The sequence below is a fragment of the Telopea speciosissima genome, chromosome 10, assembly GCF_018873765.1.
Source record: "Telopea speciosissima isolate NSW1024214 ecotype Mountain lineage chromosome 10, Tspe_v1, whole genome shotgun sequence".
Taxonomy (NCBI): Eukaryota; Viridiplantae; Streptophyta; class Magnoliopsida; order Proteales; family Proteaceae; genus Telopea; species Telopea speciosissima.
This window is the reverse complement of record NC_057925.1, coordinates 51,626,698-51,648,739: the sequence shown is the minus strand read 5'-3', so window position 1 is coordinate 51,648,739 and position 22,042 is coordinate 51,626,698. Positions and strand designations below refer to the sequence as shown.

Genomic DNA, 22,042 nt, shown 5'->3' with positions numbered 1-22,042 from the left:
AGAAAAAAATGATCTAGAATCAAGTGCCCTAATTGCTGAAGATATGGTCTAGGAGCTGCAAATGATCTTCTGCAGAAGCCATTGATGGTGGAGCAAGGGTCAAAGTGGGTAAGGAAACGGAAGAGGAAGAGAGACGATGAAATTACCGATTCAATGGGTCGGTCAAAGTGGGACACGTATGGTAGATTTTTTTTATTTTATTTCAAATTTTAATTAATTTTTTAACCGATTCAATGGGCCGATTCTACTTCAGGCATTAAAAAGGCTTGAATCACTTGGATTGGACAGATTCAGGCCGATTCCAATCCGATTCGGATCAGAATCAGTTCTGACCGATTCAATCCCCGATTCCGGTTTTTAAAACCATCATATATATAGAGAGAGTACCTTATATTCTCAATCCCTAGAGACCCGAACAACCAAGCCAGTTGGGGTCTGGAATGTTTTCAGGTGCCCAGAGCCAATTAGATCCCGAAGATGAAAGCGCATATCAAGTGGAGACATGCGAAGGCGCTTCTTCTCCAGAGGGGCAAGCAACATTTCTTTGTATTTCCTACGGTTAAGGAATGATAGGAGCTCTTTTCTTCCCTGAAAGAATAATTAAGATGATTCACAATAAAGATACAGGAAACAAAATTAGCTAGAAAACACCACCAGATATCGGCTCTCATAAATAAAGACCCAAGTAACAAGTACATGTGTGTCGGTGTTTGACATGGATACCGTAAAACTCCCAAACATACATGTGTTTTTGGGTGTGTACTAATTTTTTCCCCCTTGTAGGCAACCATCCAAGAGTGGCTAGAATTATGCTTCTTCCAATGCATACCTTTTTCCTGGGCAATCTCTTCCTCCCTCCTGTTGTTCCTCATTCTTTTGTTACTTTCTTTGAAGGAGGATAATAGTAATATTAATAGTAGATCAGTGAAATTCAGAGTAGCAGATCAGTGAAATTGAGACGAACTATTATTAGAAGCCAGAAGAAGGCATTTAACTCCTGACCAGAAAATGAAACATAGCAATGTTGTACTAACATGGCAAAGATCTTATAATCCTGTATAAGTACATCAACAGGCAATTTACAAGACACCATCTCACATGCATTAGGCAACAAAATCATGAATCTGAATGAGGGATGTTTCCTTTCCTGTCATCATAATCTAGGATTAAGTTAACCAAAGAAATGTTTCTTACAATGATGACCAAACACAAAGCAAATCTTCTTTTTTTTTTTTTTGTTGCTCCATGCCTCGGTTCAACCCACATTAGGGTTCAGTTCAAATAGAAGAAGTGTCATCTAAATGACCGTCCATCCAAATGTTGTTTGATCCACATTCATTCAAAGGGACAACAACAGTAAAAAAGTAGTGCAATGCATGTAAACTTTCACACATTTTGGAATCTAGTAGACAAAAAGCTAAAATAAGTTATTAAGGGATCACAAATCTAGTTTAAGAAGCGAACAGCATTACCATAAGAAGATAAATACCTGAGAAAGACCCTTGAGTATTGAGCCAATATTTGGAATAGCAAACCAGTACATGTTTGAATCAATTAGCTGACGAGTCTACAAAGAATACAGAAAACATCATGAAAGGAAAGAAATTGGTAACCAACACAAAAAGTGAAAATATCAATCCTATGGAACTGAGCAGAATTTTAAGAGATTGAGGAAACAATTAACAACATTCTTTTAAAAAAACAATAATTCAAAAACAGGACTAAAATTCATCATGGACATCACATAAGATCACCTCTAACTCTAAGTTGCACTTTTCTACTTTTCCTGATCAGGCTGTAACTGATCACTGCACAGAATTGTAGGGGTTTTGTGTCTCGAATTCTTGTACCCGTTTGAAGTTTGCCTCGCTCTGTGATGGACAGGTATGGTACGACCCGACCAATGGATTGATCCGACTTGGAGGAGTAATTTTTTGTTTTATTTTCTTGTTGTGTAAGTGAGAGATAAGAGAGATTTGGGGATTTTCGAGCTAGGGTTTTCTGGGGAGAGTTCTTGCTGTGAGTTTTGGATGCTCTTCAGAGATCTCCATTGTATTTCTTCTTCCATCACACAGTGAATCATCTTCAGCTTCACCTGTGGATGTAGCACATCACATTGGTGTGTAAACCACGTTAAATCTCTGTGTCATCTTTGCTTTAATCTGTTTTGTTTTTTCGTGTTTCTTGGTGTTAGCATAACCAGCAGGCTAGTCTACCAAACTGGGTCCCTGCAATCACACACAGAGATACACTTCTTTGCAAGACGACACTTGGAAGATGGAAGTGATATAGGTTGAACAATGATTATCTTCTAGCCTGGACTTACAGCCCCAGCAAAAATGAGTCTAAGAAAATTTCAAGTGGTTTGACATAAGACACGTAGTTAAGCTTGCCCTCCTTGAATTTGATTTGGTTATTGGGTTTACTATTAAGAAAAGGATAGAAGAATGCTAAGCTTTTCGCAAGGAAACACACCAGAGGGGGGGGGGGTTCCACTTGGAGAATGTTCTCAGCAATCTCTTCGGACCCAACTCAAATTGGATGATACTTGGGACCAAATATCATATGTCCCTGAGGGTTCAAACCATATCATAAAAATGTAATGAATCTCATTCTATGAGTATTAGAAAATTGATCCTTGGTAAGAGATTCATAATTTTCCGAGTTAAGCATCAACCTCTAGACGAATAAATTTATGAACATTCCTAGATTTGTCAAGTCTCTCCCTTTAGTTAACACCCTTAATATGTTAACAAATACTATTGTGTAAAATAAATAATCATAGAAGAATATAGAGCATGCAAAGGCTTTCTTTGGCCATTACAATGGCAAAAGAAGTCCTAAGTAAGGCTAAATCCTCCAAAATACAAAATTCTAATATAATATTATTCCCCCCTCCCCCCCAAACAACAACAAATTTCTGTAGCCAAGTGGTGAAACAACAAGAATGTGCAACCAAAACAGAGGAAAGATCCAAACAAAAGGACAAACTACATGGAATTCTAACAATAGAAAGCTCAAACTGAAAAATTTCACTGTCAACTTACAAGAAGACCAGCATTGATCAAGAGAGAGAAGTGTTCATCTTTCACCTTTCCCCCAAACGATAATAGTGCACACTGCAATGCAGCAAAGAGTACCAAAACTGTAAAAGGAAAACAAAGACTAGTAAATATTGAAAACAGGTGGATGAAGATTCCTCCCGAAAAACTTTAATTCCTCGTGCCAAAAGAACAAAAATTGTGTTTCCACTTTTTAAATGATAAAATTTTCAAAGCTTCATTCATGAAATATTAACAATCAAATTAGAAAGTAGATGAACGAACACAATCTGGTTTGCTTAAGCAGAAGGGAAATTACAGTCCAAAGTAGCCATACTGCATGGCCAACTAATATGAAGTCCAATAATTCTTTGAAAATGCAATTCATAAAAGATTTTTCTTTCACTTTTGCCCCTTTCTTATTTAAATAAAAATGTCATTACACCTAAAGTCAAAGACTATCAATTGAACTCTATCAGGAATTAGTTTTACTAATCTGGGAAAAATGCATCAAGCTTAACACCCTTGTGAACCATTCTTTTCTAGGAAAATATGATATTGAAAAAGCACTGCACCATAATTGAATTGGACATGAGCTCTCACTCTTCTCTCTCACACACAGGCGCACACATACACACACACACAAATGCAGACACGGACACATGGTGCATGCATATAAAGACACATACAGAAGAAGATGGGATTGCGTAATCTAGGGTTAGCAATCGGGTAGGTTGGATTGGGTGACAACTGAACCATTTCATACCCCACCCAACCCACCCCTGACCCATTAAACAAATGGGTAACATCACCAAAACCCATTCCACCCATGGGTTACCCAACCCTACCATCTCAACCTATCTGACCCATATAATATTGAAATCTATGACTTAAGTAATATTACTGATGCAGATCAAAGGAGGTGGAAGAGAAGAACCAGACCTACTGTTCGAGCCCAGCGAATAAGCCCCATCGAGCCAGCCTTAAAGCCACTTACAGTTCATGTTTAAAGCCAAGTAGAAGATTTCTTTAGTTATTTGTTCTGTTCTGATTATTGCCTATTTAGTAGTAGGATGTGGCTGTCAAGAGTGCCACATATTAGTTTCTATTTTGGGACTTCTATTTCTGTAACAGGGGTTCTTATTAATAAAAGAAAAGGGCAGCAATAGATGCCAACGATTTTAGAACAAACTAATTTATGGCGTTGTGCTTTGTTCTTCCTTGTGAGAAACAGTGAAGCTAGTGGGAAACTAGTGCTGCTGGTATGAAGCTAGCAAGGCATGAGTGAGATGCTCTTGTCATATCTTCCTCTTCTTCTTTTCTGATTCTAAAACAGAGGTAAGCATATCAGTTTTTGCTCCAAGTGAAATACTTTGTTGATATTAATTGATGCCTGTGGAAGTCATTTAATATACTGCTGTTATATCTGTGAGGCTGTTACAAACATACGGTTTATGTTTGGAGTTTTCTGATCTGAGAAAGTGAAGGTACTGTATTCATCATCCAGCCAACAGATCGTGGTATATTTTTGAAGTGTTCTTCTGGTATACAATGTCTTCCTTCGACTGTAGTGTGAAACCATTCTGCCCTGTGGATTGATGGCTGCTGTTAGTTTCTAGAATTGATTCTCAGTTGGTAATTTTGGGCGTTGTTGATCTGAGATATATAGCCATCGGATTGGTTTGATTGTCACCATAGTTGTCATGGACTCACGGTGACAAGTCGACTCAAGGTGGTAGAGGGGTGCCAAGGCACCTAGGCGACAAAGCGCCCCCACCTAGGGCATGCATGAATGGTTGAAGAAAAAACTATGCATCCAAAAATTCATATGAATTCAGTACTAGCAGTTCAGAATTCCAGAAATAGCAGCACTTATAGCAATACCAGCAAGGTTCAGTAATTCAGTTCTATTAACAGAAAGAACAAAGAATTTCTTCTGAAAACCAAGTTCCATTCTCAATTAATCTCTGATGATGGAACTAGTATGCATGCTTTAAATGATTCTTTCATATCCATTTCAACAAAACTAAACAACACTGACTTCATCCAAGATGCTATTTTAGTTTGCCTAGTTAATTGCAAAATAATTTTACAATAAAAGTTGGTTCTCCGGGATTTTCCCTCCTTGACACAAGTAGAGCTTGAATGATTTAAATCTCTCAATACCAAAGGGATGGATTGGGTGATCCCAACTGATCTGGTTAAGACTCGCAATTATGTTAAGGATATAACCAGGTTGATCCATTGTGACCTGGTGGTCATGGGTTTGAATCGGGAAACAACATCTCCGTGAAGTGGGGGTAAGGTGCGTACGTATCTGCCCCTCCTCGGACCCTGCAGTGGTGGGAGCCTCTTGCATTGCATATGCCCTTTAATCCTTTATGCAACCCATTCTCTTGAATGTGATCTGATGTGAATGAGAATGGTTTAGGCAGAGATAAGATCTTTGGGAAAGATAGAGAGCATAGGGAGCAGAAAGGAGGTTGGGGACGAGAAGGGTAGTAAGAGGGGATGGGGGGACTTAACTGTTGATCCACTAGCAAACAATGACCCACCCAACCCACCTAGTTTTTAGATGGGTTGAGGCCCCAGCCCGCATAGGCTTTTTTGATGGGTTGGGTGGGTTCAAGGGTTAGGTTAGATTTTTCCACCCATAACATAATCAAGGGATTATTAGAATAGAGCCCTTATACAGCACGCCAGGCTTTTGCTTGTAGACTTCCTAAACTCCTTCATATTATTACTGACATTCATTTTAGTTACAAAACATAATTTTAGTGTTTGTGTCCTTAGTCCTTACCTTATATTCTTCCAGTTTTCCCCTTTGTTTAAAATTACTTTTAACCGTGGATTCTAAATATACCTCAATTTAGAGGATTAGCAGAACAGGTTCTCAGCAGCCAATTCCAAGTAGCTGGGGTAAAGCCTAACTTGAATTGAGTGTTTTTTTTTGAGGGGTGGGTGGGATGGTTTATTCCATGTATTCTTCACCTTATCTTATTACATGACTCATTTTTTACATGCTCTCTCTCGTTCTAACTACTTGCTTTTCTCTCTTCTCTCTTCTTTCCTTTGGCCCTCTCTGTTCTCTCTTCTCTTGTTCTGTTGCACTCTTAAGTGATGATCGGATATTGTAACATCATACATGGTTATTGGTAATAACTAATACGTGCTAGGTGTAGCATGTAACATGTGCTCCTTCCGTTACCAAATTGACTTGTTTGAAGAAAACACACATTTTAAGGTGGGTCTTCCCAAAGCATTAATCTTCACTTCTACAACACTTTATTTATAATTCTACCCCCATTTCTATATTGCCACTTGCCTAGCCTTTCAAGTTAGTGGTGAGCTATGATTAGATAATAAAAAAAAATACACATTATAACAAGAAAGTAAACAAATGTTACATAGGGAAAGAGACATGATCAATGTTTAGTGAGGAAAGAATGAGATCCTAGATGTATTATCATATAAACATTACAAATTACTGAAATGAGATTTTGAAATTTCAGCATTACTAAGAGAATTAGGACAGAGCCAAACAGATAAAAAAACTAAAGAAGCTAGACCATATTCAAAATGACTCACCAGTTCTTGATGTTCTATACTAGGCTCTAGCTTGGAAGCAATAACATACGTCTTGAACCATTCAAAAACAGCAACTTTGTCCTGGTTTTTGGCTTCCAACCCCTTCATCACAAGCCCTATCTATTCACAGAACAAGAAGATAGAGATTTGTCAACCACTCCCAATTCCTGAAAGATGTTAACACTGTCTTCCACAAAAACAATAGACTAACAAACCAAATTTTCCATGCTACAACAACTACAGAACAAACAAATAAGAACAAATATTCCATTCTTAATTAGTCAATTTCCTCAGAAAATTAGAGTAAATTTATTTCGGACCATCTAGAACCAAATAGATTAAGAAAAAAGAACAAACCTGGGTTAAATAATCATCCATGAACATTACAGCATTATCATCTTGCCCAGTATTTAATTTGAATACCCGCAAAACTTTCTCCTTCTTCAGTGACTGCAAAAATGAGAAAGAAATATTACTACCTACGTCCATTATCTCTGATTAAGCAAAACAGTATTATAATGGATGTAATAAACAATTGTAGATCTCATTTCATTCATGAATGTAGGAGAGCAAATGCAACAACCAAGAATTACCAGGACATAAGTTCTATTAAATTTAAAAAAGCAAAAATAAAATCCCAATATTTTCAAAACATATTAGTTGAATATATAGACTGAAATTTACATTTTCACCCAAACATGAATATTCTGAGGTTGTCTGTATTTCCCTTAAGACCACAAGCAGTAACTCATTTAAAGACAGGACACAAGAGAAAAAATAAGATAGGACGAAATAATAGAATTTTAATCTAAATGATGTCTGCATATCTAAAAGGTTGAAGGCACATGCATACCAAAAGCCTATCGAGTGAAGGGATATAGAGCATTGAGGTTATAGTAGTGGCATACTTTGACTATGGGAACAACTTCTTTGAAACTGTTGAAGATATAGTGTTTATTATGTGTGGGAAGTGGGATTTAACGTGAGGTTCATTTGTAATTCTTATACCTTTGATAATCCAACTAAATAGGACATACCGACATACGGTTTTAAGTCTAGGAAATAGGAATGTAACCAGATGGGAGTAGAAGTCATGTTCAGTATTCCTATGTGCTTTGGGAAATGTTCTGATTGACTCAAGCATAAGTCAGGCACTACTAGCTCGTCAGTCATGTAGGTTCTCCTAACCAATGAATTAAGGCAAGTCAGAAGGTGCAACTAATCGATCACTATTTCCCTCTGTGTGAGTGTGTGTGATTCTTAGTAGCATAGTAGCCAAGGTGTCTCATACTAAGCGCAGATGCATTTTTGCATGGCCAAGGCATGCCCATGCCTTTTGGTTTGCAGAATGGTGCCCACCTTGGTCAGCAAGGTGTCATGATGCCAAGTGCCCACATCCGTAGGAAGAAGAAGAAGAAGAAGTCCTGAAATTAGGGCTTAGTTTGGGAGCCATAGCTTAGGTTTGCAATTCTATGTTTTATCCATTCCATACTTAGTTTATTTTTCTGTTTTAAAGTGAACCGGTTGATTGCATCCAATTGGTTCAATTTAAGTGATTTAGTTAAGTGTCTTTTAATTTAAGTTAGTAGGGACAATTAGGTCTTTTTACTTTAAGTTTTAAGTTATTTTATGTTTAGCAACACCTTTCCACGATTTTTGAAGGATGTGTTTAAGTGTATTAGGTTTTGTAAACAGCCTTGGGAATGAATGCTTAGATGATCTAAACCGATCACCAAGGCCCTTTATTTATATAGAATTGAAGTACAATTAATCAAAGTACAAATAGGAATGTTGCCTCAGTCCTAATCCTATTAGGAATTCCTAATACAACTAGGAATGCCAGAATAGGACTCGGCTGAGGGAAAAACAATAAAACAAAGGGAAAAATAAAAGAAGAGAATCATAAACTGACTAGTACTACTCCTAACTTGACTAGGACTAATCCTAATCTGCTAGGACTAGTAGGGCTAATCCTAATCTAACTAGGACTACTTACCCCAATCGGGTAAGCAGCCTATTTCAACAGGTTTTGACCTTTGGCCTTATTATAAATAAAGTCAATCGTGGGAGGCTCCCCCACAATTGAATATTTGAAAAAAAAAAAAAAAAAACAGAATTGTTGGCTGCCATTGCTGCTGCTCCTTTGCTCCTTGTGAGTGTTTGCCTTGTGGTTCTATCAAGGAAGAAGGGTAGGTGGATTTCCTACGACACCTTACACCGTGACGGCTGGGAGGATCCTCTACAGCTGGAAGGTGGTTCTATCCTTCTATCACAGCTGCTGCCTCCATTGAAGATCTTCTTCAACCAGTAAGTTAGTTATTTAGTTTCATTCATCCCCTTCTTCTAATCCTCCATCCCAATTGATTCCCATAAACCCTAAATCATCTAAGTTCTGTTCAGCCCTATTCTATCAGTCAAATCCCCTCAAATTTCAGACATAGCATCCTTACAATAAACCTTCCACTCGACCTAGCTTGCTGCCCCATCCCCAACAGCTAAACCCTAATTCCCCCACTTCTCTGTAAAACCTAAAATCAACCTAAAACCTGTCCAGACCTAACTAGCCATCCAACTCAGCCCAAATTACAGTCGAATCTCCCTCTCCCTGCCAGTGATACTCGACCAGAACCCCAGCCCTAAAATCCCATTAAAAACCCAAGTTTCAGCCTAAATTCTAAAACCCAAAACCTGAAACCCTAACCCTAATTTTCTGAAATTCAATTTTTTAGTTAAACATCATCCAAACCTACATTATTAGACTCCCTAAAACCTGCCTATTAAAACATATAAGAATTACCCCATTCCCCCAAGCCTAACCTTAGAAATTGACCTAAAAACCCTAATTCTGCCCATTCGAACCAGCAGCCCCCTTTGAGATCCTGTTGCTTGGCCTCTAATATGATCCTTCTCCTATTTAGAGCTACATTATGTCATCTAGGCTTGTCCGACGTGGTTAGGCTTGTGACATAGGCAGCCATCATTTTGAAATATACAGTTTTTATTTTTATTTTTATTTTTTTATGTTATGCAACTATGCAAGTTGATGACTTTTTTGGCTATTTGACTGGTTTGTGTATATGACTTAGATACACTGTCATATGTGTGATCATACATTTTTTATAAAGAAAAAATGTCGAACATGAAGAAGAAAGTCAAGGAACCCTTAGCTACAGCGGTGACACCAACCGTCGACTGCCGATATCGACTGTGACCCTCAACTGCATTTGCCAACAGGTATGTCCTTCCACCTACTGCTACCTTCCATATTCTCCTTTCTCTGTTTTTTTTTTTTCTTCCTCTATCAGGCTGCCACTTCTCGGTTTTACTCTTCTTCTTCCTTCCACCTTCTGCTTCATTTTTTTTCCTTGTTCTTTCCATCTGGCTACCCCTTCTTAGTTCTCCCGTCTCCTTCTTATCCTCTTTTTTTTTTAACTTTTTTATTCTTCTTCTTCTTCTCCTTCTTAGTCCTTCTGCCCTCTTCTTCTTCTCTTCCTCCTTTTTCTTCTTCATTTTCTTCTCATTTATATTTTTTTTAACCTGGCTAATACTATTACTGATGTAGGAGCATGATCACGGCTCTAGTTATGGGTCAATTTTTTGATTCACAATTGAGCCCATGGTGCAAGTTTTGTTTCAAATTTGAACTAGCAACAGTCTCCCCATCGTGGGACATTGTGTTAGTTAGTTTATTTGTTTAATTATTCTTTATCTTATCTTGTTTCTTATAGTAGCTGTGTTCCAGCCTGTTGGGACTCATCTTATCCTTTTCGTATCTTTTTGTTAGAATTTAAGTCCAATAGGTTTTTCTTTAAGTATGTACAGTATAGGAGTTCAATTCTTTTATGTTTTGTTATCTTTTATTTCATAAGTTACTTGTAATAGTACGTAATAGAGTTTAAGTTAGAAACACTTTCTAAAAGTGGAGGCCGAACAAGGGGTTTCTATTTTGTTTTATTTTTTTATTTGAGTTCCACCAGAAGCAGATTCGTCTATCAATTCTGCATCAAATACATGGATAATTTTCATGGTTATGGACGCTAAAGTCGTCTAGGCATTGACTAGGCGCCCATCTCTGCCTAGGCATCTGACCACCGCCTCGGGTCACTTTGTCATCTTGACAACTATGCTCAGTAAGATTGATCAGAATTGGCCGCATAGTTCTCACGGCATTGGAGGGGGCCTAGACGCAAGTTGAAACCAACAAGGCGTCCATGGCGCCTGGATGCCTAGGAGACGCCTTGACAACTGAGATTGGCCGTAACTAATCTGACAAGTTCATTGATCCTTAATAAGTTTCCTAATACAACTAAGATATCAACACTTGAAAACCGATTTGGAGCCCCAGCACTTGTATGAACTGATTAATTCTTATATCGTGATGTTTGCTATAAAGTTTACTTTGCTGCCACATATTTTTTATTTCATTCAAAGAAGGATTGGTTGGTTCAACCTAGGTTTTTTTTTATTTTTTATTTTATTTTATCCGCTGATTTGTTCAAGTCACTGAATTTTGAATTTTCTTTGGGAATTGTGCCATGGTCATTGGAATATCTCGGGGGTATTTTTACTCGATATCATATCTATATTATTTCACCAAATTAACAATATAGTTATTTCTTACATGACAGAGAGAGAGAGAGAGGATTCAAATACATAGAGAATTCCAAATTAGTTGTTAATAGACAAATGTACTAAGTAGTACTAACCTCTGGCAAATCCATCTAATGATATTTAGACCTGAGTAAAATACCAACTGGAATGGACACAGCCCCAATAAAAAGTTGAGAGCACATGCTTGCCTCAAGAGCCAGTGCTTCATTCCTTTCCACAAAAACAATAACCTCTAAAAATCCACCTTTACCCACTAATCTATCTCTAACAAATTCATAACCAAAATATGTTGATCAAGCCAAAGACATATCATCTCAATGCCAAAAAAAACTGAAATAACTGAAAAAGATTCTTAGCTTGGGGTCCGTCGCAGTAAAATTGCAGTTTGAAGCATGCTACAGAAACAGAACCTATTTTTCCCTCATCCAGTCATTTGGGAGGAAAGCTTCCATCCGTAACTCAGCTTTCTAGCAGCTATTTGCCTAAGATCATGTTCTTATAGAGGATCATCTACCTCAAACAGACACAAAATTCAAGAAGTACTCATGTATCCCTCATGCGGAACATGTGAATCATCTCCCCCCCCCCCCTCCCCTCCTTCCAAGCCCTATTGCTTATGAGGTTGGGTATATTTCCTGGTTTGATATTGGATCAGCTGGGTAATATGCTATAATCTCTTTACTAATTAAAACTTGACTGATTAGATTACCTGGATCTAGTGGCAGAAGAGTCTGAAGCTGCTTCCAGCAGCCACCGTTAGGTGCATTTGATTAGAGAGAAATAGCAACTTTGACAACTGTTCCAAGCCTGCATATAGGGTTTGCTATGAAGTTGAAGGAGTTAGTCATTTTTAAATAAAAAATAGTTGAACACCATAAGAGAGACATATGAACTAGCTGGTATTTTTTGTCTTTCTTGGAAAGGGCATGAAATAGAACGAATTCAACAACCTTGAAACCTTGCAGGTAGTAGGCCAAGGACACGAAACCCAATGAAGTAATTAAGTTGCCAGAATAGCATGAGGATGATAAGAAAAGGATTTGGAGAGGGAGAAATTAGGGTAGCAAAGAACACTTGGATATGAGAGATAGCTCAGGAGGGAGGAAAAAAAATTGCATGTAAAATGTTGACCAAAATAAGCGCTCTACCAATAACCTTAAGGAGGCACAACAGTAGGACCAGTCAATAGTGATGCAAATAAATCAGCAAAAGTCGGCTTATTTAGGGGAAATAAGTCTTGGGTTGGGTTCAGCAAATCGAGGAAATGCTCATTTAATAGCAAACCTGCAAGAGAAGGAAGGAACTCTACCAACTAGTATTTCTATACATGTTGGGCCATTGGTCCAATGGGGTTTTTATTGTAATAGGCCACTTCAATGAGCCTAAAATATGGGTACTTGAGTAGGAAGAATGAATAAAGGATTTCCTTTGTTAGTTAGTCTAGTTAGAGTCCTATTTCTTTATTTTATTTGTTATTTAGTGTTTTAGTTCAGCTGGAATAGTTCTCTAAGAGTCCAGCCTTATTTTAGTCACCTTTATTATTTCAGTTTCCTAGTGAGTATAAGTTACCTTATCAGTTTTGTCCTGGTTTAGGCCTTCCCTTTTATGAGTTCGAGTCTGTTTTTGAGTCTTCCATTCAAGTTTTTAAAAGGCTACAGCCTTGTACACGAATTTGATTAATGAAATTGGCATTTTACCATTGGTTCTGTGGTGATTCAAACCTCCTTGCTGTGGTGATTCAGTAGGCTCCCTAGTGGTGATTCCAAGGTTGTGGTAATGGTGGTTCCAGCCCCTGCAGATCTGATCATATCTTTTCTTTCTATTTAGTTTCAGTTCCAAAGACCCCCCAAAAAAAAAATCTTAACGTTTTAAAGAGTCCTAGTTTTTTTATGTTTCTTCAAAATCTTTGATTCTAGAACTGGTTCATCAAATCTGATTTCAGATACCTGTCTGGGTCTGTTGCTGAACATTCTTTCAGATGCAATCAGTGTTTGCCATCGAACTGAACAATCCTACTTGATGCAAGCCCGGACCAATGCCACTTGGACCACCAAATAATTGTTAGAAGATCGACCCGTATTCAAGCTCAAAAGCTCAAGTCCAGCCCAAGGCCTAGCACTTAGGTTTGGCCCATAATGCAAAGCAAGCCTATGACTAACATTTCTTAGTCTTTATTATGTAATGCAAGGGTTTAATCTCAGCCATAGAAGCTCAATTGGAATTGACAGCTGAGATATCGAAGGAGAATTAGGGTTTGATATGTGGGAAGTAACTTTTCAGCTTTTTAGTATAGAAACAAGTATCTATACATTGGAACAAGCTTAATATATTGGTACAAGCATCAAGACATTGGAAATAGTTTCTATGTGAAAACCAACCACTAGTAAAACACTTCAAGAAGAGAATTAATTCTAGTTATTTAAGTTTTCCTTTTTATTTTCTCTATGTGCAATCTCAACCCTGGGATTATAGGGGAGGGTTGAGATTATTTTGAGGGATTCAAGGGGTTGTAAGGCCTATAAATGCGGTCAATCTCATGGAATGGGTAGTGAGTTTTGATTAATGAAAGTGCTAAGACACCTTCCTTTGAACCTAGAATAGTTCTTCCTTGAAACCAATAGTGTTTCACATCATCCTTGAAGAGTTGGTGCTTTCTTTGAGTTCCCTTGCATCATTGAACAAATTGCAACCCTTTGGTATTGCAAAACCATCCTTGAAGATTCGATTTTGAGTCCCATATTTATCTCATCACCAAGAAAAGTCAAAAACACAGTTGTGGAATTTCAATTCTAGAATTTGGATTTGTAGAAGGTATGTGTTCTCAGCTCATTTTCACCAAACTATATGAAGAATCAAAGAAAACTTTCTTCACCAAAGTTGTAGCCCCACATGTCTTCTTTCAATTGGCTTTGGAATCAATTCATTCCAAGTTATATACAGAGAGTTCTATCCATTTTCCCAAGCTTACGCAGTTCTGAGAAAAATTCATGAATCCGAGTTCAAGTTTATCAGAGCAAATTTCTATCACTCTCCCAATCCAAGTCCAGCAGACTATCTTGAGGCTTGCATCATTTGGAATCAGAACTTTGGAGGAGAGGAAACCTTGTGATCATAGGTATCAAGGCGGCAAGGCGACCATCGAGTTTTAGAAGGTAAAACCAAGGCGACACCATCAAAGGGAGGCGATGCCTTGATAACTATGCTTGTGATGGCACCCAAGTGTAGAGGCAGTCGTATGGCCCTTTTGAAAGACATCAACACAGTCGATACACAATTAGCCGTCTTGTCTCTTGATGTGCAGCTATTTGGCAAGTTACTTCGTAAGACTGAGAGAATCGAAAGATTGCAAGCAGTGTCACGCCATCCACGCCAATACTTCGTAAGATCAAGAGGTGGAATATAGTGTCACGCCATCCACACCTATTAGAGATGGTAAAGGAGGTATGTGCTTCGTCTTCTTCACCGAATGATGAGTCAACCGTTCACAATCCACTCTCCAGCCTCTGTCTTTCCATCCAACATCTGCTCTGATACCAAATGATGCAAGCCTCAAGATAGGCTGTTGGACTCAAATTGTGAGTGTGATCGAAATATGCTCCAATAAACTTGAACCCGGATTCAGGATTTTTCAGAACTATGCAAGCTTTGGAAAATGGACAAAACTCTCTGGATATAACTTGGAATGAGTTTATTCCAAAGCCAAATGAAATAAGACTCGTGGGGCTACAACTTTGGTGAAAAAAAATTTCTCCAATTCTTCTAATAGATTAGTGAAAATGAGCTGAGAACACAGACCTTCTGCAGATCCGAATTCTGGAATTGAAATTCCACAACTATGTTTTTGACTTTTCTTGGTGATGGATAGATATGGGGCTCAAAATCAACTTTTCAAGGATGGTTTTGCAATACCAAAGAGTTGCAATCTCTTCGAGGATGCAATGGGACTCAAAGAAAGCACCAACTCTTCAAAGATGGTGTGAAACACTACTACGTTTCAAGGAAGAACTCTTCTAGGTTCAAAGGAAGGTGTCTTGACACTTTCATTAATCAAAATGATCAAAATTCACTGCCCATTACATGAGAATAGGCCACTATTTATAGGTCTTATAAACCTTTGAATCCCTCAAATAATCTCAACTATCCCCTATGATCCTAGGGTTGAGAACTTAAATAAAAAAGAAAACTTAAATAACTAGAATTAATTCTCTTCTTGAAGTGCTTCACTATTGGTTGGTTTTGACCAAGAAACTATCTCCAATGTCTTGATGCTTGTTCCCATGTCTTGATGCTTGTACCAATATATTGAAGCTTGTTCCAATGTACAGACATGGTTTAAAGTATCGACTGATACGATATGATACGACACAGACCAATACACCTCTTTTTTTAAGAAAATGGACCGTCTCGAAATGTATCAGTCGATACGGGCCGATACAATACGATACGACCGATACATATCGATACGTCCAGTAAAGGGTTTTGTGGGTGGTTAATACTTATCGATACATATCAGCCGATACGGCTCGATACATACCGATACCATCGATACATTCCATAAAAAAAGCCATTTTCACCCACAAACTCTATACAACTCCTAATCTAACAAAAAAATGAAGGAAAATTCTCAACCAAGAGTCTAAAATCTTGTATTTAATCTTGGTTTTTCACACTTTTAGACTGAAAAACGAATCAAGGAGTGCTATAACATCATCCTTTACATCATCCAATACTCTTCATGGCTATAGATGATTACAACATGTAAAAAACCTCATCTTTTATAACAATTTCAATTTAATGCACTTGTTTGGTTATACATTATTCACCATTTTAGTGTTTATGCATGACACTGGTTATATATTGCCTATTTATCTTGTTTTTTGTTCCAAAAGTGTATTTTCATATATATCTTGACCATTTCTATGTGTATTTGTATTGTTCGATACGTTTCTTCGATACGATACATCTCTTAAAATCACCCGACCGATACCATACCTGATACCAATACTTTAAACCTTGTGTATAGATACTTGTTCCTATACTAAGAAGCTGAAAAATTACTTCACATATCAAACCCTAAAATCTCTTACGATATCTCAACCATCGATTCCAATTGAGATTCTATGGTTGAGGTTAAACTCTTAAATTGCATAATAAAGACTAAGAAATCTTAGTCATAGGTTTGCTTTGCATTATGGGCCAAATCCAAGTGCTAGTAATATAGATTCATCACCAAATAGGGTTTGTTTAATTGGGAATAAGTCTAGGGTTGGGTTACATACATGTTGGGCCTTTGATCCCATGGGTTTCTATTGTAATATGCCACTTTTATGGGCCTAAAATATGAGTAAATAGGTTGCATACGGGATTAGCTCCCATACTTAGTTTTATTTCCATACTTAACTTTTTATGTGGTGTTTTAAATTGAACCGGTTCAACCAATGGTTCAATTTAAGTGATTTTATTAGTTTTTCTTTTAGTTGTTTAGTTGGACTGGATTAGGACTCTATTTTGAGTCTATTTCAGTTTCCTAGTCAGTCTAAGTTAGCTAATAGGTTAAGGATTGGGTTAGGCCTTTCTTTTTTAGTGTCTAAGTCTATTTTTGAGTCTTCTATATAAGTTTGTAAGGGAGGCCAGCATTGAATACGAATTTGATTAATAAAAATTAGTTTTATGCTTGCTGTCATTGCTGCTGCTCCTTGTGAGATTGTATCCTTGTGGTTCTATCAAGGTGGAAGGGATTGGTGGATCTCCAACCGACTCCTTGCATCGTGAAGATCAGGAGGGCTGCTACTTATCTCTTTGCATCGTGAAGATCGGGAGACCCCATTGTTCATCTTCAAAGCTGCTGCCATTGAAGATCAGTGTTCAAGTAAGTACCCTACAGTTTCAGCAATCACCCTTCTCCTCCTAATCCTCTAAACCCAGCCCCATCAATCCCCATTGCCAATACTCAATCATTATTACTTTCCTCATCCACCATTAATACCATAGATCCATTAGAACCCTAAAACCTGCAACTATTCTTCTTCCATTCTAGAAGGTCACATGCAAGATGATTTTCGTGAGAATTCTGCCCAGCCAAATCTAACAGTTAGAACCTGCTAAAAATTTGAACGAATCTTCCTCAAACCCTAAGAGAGACTCGATTCAAATTTCAGCACCATCCACCCAGCCGATTGTCTGAAATTACAGTTTTGCCCCTCTCCTACTTCTATTAGGAAACCTACATAACCCCAGATTTAACCATCTGATTTAGCTGTAACTTTCAGCATATATTCTCCTCCACCCTACCCACACTCGACCTAAAGCCCATGCCCTAACTCCACCTCTAAACCCTAGATTCCATCCCTTTCCTATTTCCCAAAACCCTAACCCTAGTTGCTGCCCAATTACATCTAAACTACTTCTACTCATCCGAAACCAATAAAACCTAGTTCATTAGACTCCCCCTACACCTGCCCAGCTTTACCATATAAGATACCTATCCATTACCCTAACCCTAACCCTAAACTTGACCTACAACTCCAATTTTGTCCCATCGAACTAGCAGCTCAACAAGTCCTGGATGTCTGGCTCCTAGTAGGTCTCCTACCTATCTAGGACTACATTAGCTAGGCCTTGGGTTGGAATTGAGCTTCTGAACTTGAATATGGGCCGATCTTCTAACAATTATTTGGTGATCCAAGTGGCCTTGGTCCGGGCCAAGCATAGTTATCAAGGCAGCAAGGCGACCAAGGTGTTGGAGAGGGTCCAAAATCAAGGAGACACCAACAAGGCCGACTAAGGCGTCAAAGGCAACCCCGCCTAGGCGCCCAGAGCGCCCAAGGCGACCAAGGAGCCTGGAGGCCTAGTCATTACTAGGACGTCGTCTAGGCGACGCCTTGATAACTATGAGCCCAGGTATCTAAAGTAATCACTTTGAGGAATCTCCTTATCATCAATATTGACCCCCTCGTTAACCATCATAGTGTGGCTAAAGTTGCACACCATGTACTCTGTCTTTGTTCTAATTATCTTAAGACCTTTTGATTCTAGGGTTGATCTCCATAAACCCATCTTGGCGTTAATACCTGCTTTGTCTCATCCATCGACACAATATCATCAGCAAAAAGCATACACCAAGGAATCTCATCTTGTATGTCTATAGTTAAATTGTCCATGATAAGCACAAATAAATAAGGGAAGCGTAATTGGAACTCTCTACCTTGACCCCCCACAGTTCTTACGCTAGTCACCACGCCATCATACATGTTTTTAATTATGTCCACATATTTACATTGCACCCTTCTCTTCTCAACTATGTGCCAGATAAGCTCTCTAGAAAACTTCATTAACTTGAAATCTAGCCGTTGGATGGGTCTTGAATTTTGTTATCTAATCTCCTACATAGGTCTTTTACCGTGTTACAATAATTAGCAGGTTGAACACTGGATCAAATTAGTAGTTAGATTAGACCTTTTAATTTTCTGTTTTTTTCTTTTTTTTTAATCTATGAGTTCTTGTTTGTCGATATTTGTCTGCTATCCTGTCGCAAGCTAGTCCCCCACCAGATTTCAGCGGTTCGGGATTAGCAACGCATTAAAGAGAAAGTCTTTGATCTGTAAAAGCAAAGGAGTGGTTGTTACCAGATGTGATTTCAAGAAGGAATTCAAATCTTGATTAATTAAAAAAAAAAAAAAAAAACCCAATCAGTTAGCAAGAAAATTGATGTACTTTGAGGAACAACAACTGTTGGATGAAAATATGGCCTTCATTAGAAATCAAGACTATTAAGGCAATATTTGATATATTCTTGCAAACAGATCCAACAAAAATTAATAATATGCAAGAACTATCAAAGAACTAACCCAATTTAAGAGCAGATATGGAACTAGAGAAAGAATCAAGATTATTATGAATAACTCATACATCAACCTGCTTGCTGTTTCTTGAATGTAACAACACAAATATTGAACAAATGTAGAAAAAAAGCTTAACAGTAACAAAATAAAGTTGTACTTATTGATTTTAAGGACATCCTGCAAGAAACAGTTTAGATTTGGACAGAAGGTGGACATCATAGATGCACCTCTAATACGTATCAAGTTAAATTTAAGTTAAAAGTTGTTTGGATCATAAATAAATGGAGGAAATTAAATGCTCAAGCAATTACTTAAATTTTCAATGGATGGATCAAACCTCTAATTCTCTATCCACTTGTGTTCTGTCTTTTATGCTGCTATACAATTGTGAACGTAAAATGAAGGGCTGAATTGAAACCTGAAGATGTATATACATAAGAGATGGTCAGGTAATAAACAAACTACTAAGGAGAAAGAAGGTAAATGAATCGAACTCTAGGTAGCATAGTTGTCAAGGCGGCTAGGTGACATAAGGTGGTGGAAGGGGAAAAAACCAAGGCAACTAAGCCAACTAGATATCGCCTAGGCGACCAAGGCACCCTTTGAGCAAAGGGAGCCTGGACATCTAAGCGACGCCTTGACAACTATGCTAGGTAGTGATAATAATCAAACAGATTTCTACGTGTGCTCATTTAATGGAACAATACAGGGTTAGGAGACAATAATTGTTTAGTATAAGACAAATAAAGTAAGCATTCTAAGGATACCATATTCACACCACCATCATTTGGATTTTCTGATGTAACAGTTGCTATGATTTGTTAGGTTAATTAATACTGAACCATGTAACAGAGATTTCTATGAACAAATGTCAGCCTCAGTCGCTTACTCCTTTATCAATTTAAGAATATACATATTTTTTGGATGAAAGTACCAATTTAACAATATTCTTGTTTAATTTGCTTCTTACTCATTGGGACAATGGAAGAAAAATAATTCAACAAGAAGTATAATACTAACCTTATCAATGTGTGGAAACTGAGCACGCATTATCCGTAGAGCTATCAATGTATCACTAAATGTGAGACTACTTTCTGCATTAATAGAAATATATTCATGAATGGCACAAGTAATTAAGTGCAAAGACAGACTAAATTTTAAAACATTGAAAAGAAGACACTTTAAGATTCTATGAGTCAGGTCATCATGGCAAAAGGTCTCAAAAATGCCTAAGAGGCCTATAGCAAAGGTGTTGCAAAGACACATATGCATGAAATTGGGAGCAGATTAGAAGAATGGACAACCAATTCCCATGATGTTTCAAGCAGTTACAGGATGATAGTAGCTCTCTCAATCTCACCACAAGAGAGATGCTTACAGGCCTAAATAAGACAAATTCATGCTCACTGATATATGAGCTACTTCTTAAAAAAAAAATGAACTCATTCACCTCTATACCCAATTTTATTTACTCAACTTCAAAGAGATATGTTTGGAAACCGTTCGCCCTTACAAATATTATCCTCTACTGCTTCCCAATGCTTTGTTTCCTCCAGTAACAAGGGTTTTAAGGATCAGCCAATACTGATATGTATCACATGATCCATATTGGTTGCCTCTGATACCATGGATTTAAGGATTGGGAAATTTTGATTGGATCACCTGAGGCCAATACAATATATGTATGTGGACAAATGTATCAGCAGACTGAATTAGGATACCCAATCCAGCTTAGGACCTAATCGAGCAAACAAGCAGACCAAGAGTTTCAAAAAATGGGACCGACGCCTTACTTTTTCCATGTTTATAGATATTTTTCTGTGCATTTTTTCCCCCATTAGACAATGTCCAGCATTGAAACTAGGTAGGATTTCAACCCCTTGCTCCCTGTAAATACTCAGAGAATGCTTGAAAGATGTGAATTATGCATCTTTCGCGTGAAAATTGCCTAAAATTATGAAAAATGCTTTAATATTATGGCAATAATTTAAGTGAAAGTACCAAAGATTTTTAAATTTTTTTTTTTTGACAGCTGTGAAGTATGAATGGTTTCTTTACTCCTTCCTTTCTTTTTTTTTTATTTCTGAAAGCTTTATAAGGATATGTTAGATTATTACTCATGATTTCAGGAACTTTTTTCATTTTGGAAATTTTCTGCCCAGGATCTGCGTGGCTTGTATTTTCTTCACTTCTAATATCCTCTCACTGTGCACATTATTCAGCTTTAAATTTCTTCCAAAACAATATGCAACACACGCACATTAACTATCTACGCATCTCGTATTAAAAAACTGTAGGACTGAAGGAACGCATCAAGTAAAAAATTACCGCCATCAACCAATTAACTATTAAAAATAGCATATAATTAACAATTAATTTGCAGAAACATAGTTATTCTAGTTCACACAATATGTGAATTACGTCTCTACTTTAAGAAAGGTTGCCAAAGAGATCCCTAAAACCCCAAATTTTCATTTACAGTGTAGACACCTCTGTGTCAACGGAACGGATTCAAATTCTATTTCCAACCAAAACCTCCTAATACGAAAAATTCCTTCTTTCCAAATTCAAGTAAGAATTCGAACATAGAATGCTCAGGTTTCTCAAAATCAAAAAAACATCTAAAAAGATAGATCAAAATAAGAACGCGTCTTCACCAAGTGATAAGGATTCATCTGTTTCTCTACCCTCCGCTTCGTTCTCTTCCTCTCTTCGGCGTTTCCTCCCGCTGGATTTTGAATTCTTCTCCATTTTAGCGGCCTTTCAATGGGAATTAACTTCCGAACAGTTTCGCGGATATTCGAGCTTTCGGTAGACGCGAAAGATATGTATGGTTAATTTTTCTCTTTCTTGGGGATTTATAGATCGTAGTTTCAAACTATGACCGTCAGATCATTATTCACCTTGAGGAAATAGAATCCGACGGTCATAGTGCAGCAAAATCTCTTTTCCTGTTTTAAT

General features: G+C 37.6%; 1 protein-coding gene across 1 annotated transcript; it reads right to left on the bottom strand.

Moving 5' to 3' along the window:
- Positions 1-396: 396 nt before the first annotated feature.
- Positions 397-21,926, bottom strand: LOC122642566 (serine/threonine-protein kinase 19). The gene is made up of 8 exons (XM_043836079.1): positions 21,739-21,926; positions 20,102-20,175; positions 19,419-19,499; positions 6,987-7,079; positions 6,630-6,749; positions 3,048-3,119; positions 1,490-1,567; positions 397-588 (listed from the first exon to the last, which is right to left on the bottom strand). Exons 1-8 carry the CDS (start codon positions 21,830-21,832, stop codon positions 397-399), a joined length of 804 nt encoding a protein of 267 aa, XP_043692014.1. The 5' UTR covers positions 21,833-21,926.
- Positions 21,927-22,042: the final 116 nt, after the last annotated feature.

Bases quoted from the DNA above. Each gene is read 5' to 3' on its own strand.
- LOC122642566 (XM_043836079.1), bottom strand. From the start codon at position 21,832: ATGGAGAAGAATTCAAAATCCAGCGGGAGGAAACGCCGAAGAGAGGAA. The intron at 7,080-19,418 runs GTTTGATCCATC...TCATTTTTGCAG, and splicing joins AAGTGGATAGAGAATTAGAG to TCACTGAAGAAGGAGAAAGT. The intron at 6,750-6,986 runs GTTTGTTCTTTT...TTCTGTGAATAG, and splicing joins TGGATGATTATTTAACCCAG to ATAGGGCTTGTGATGAAGGG.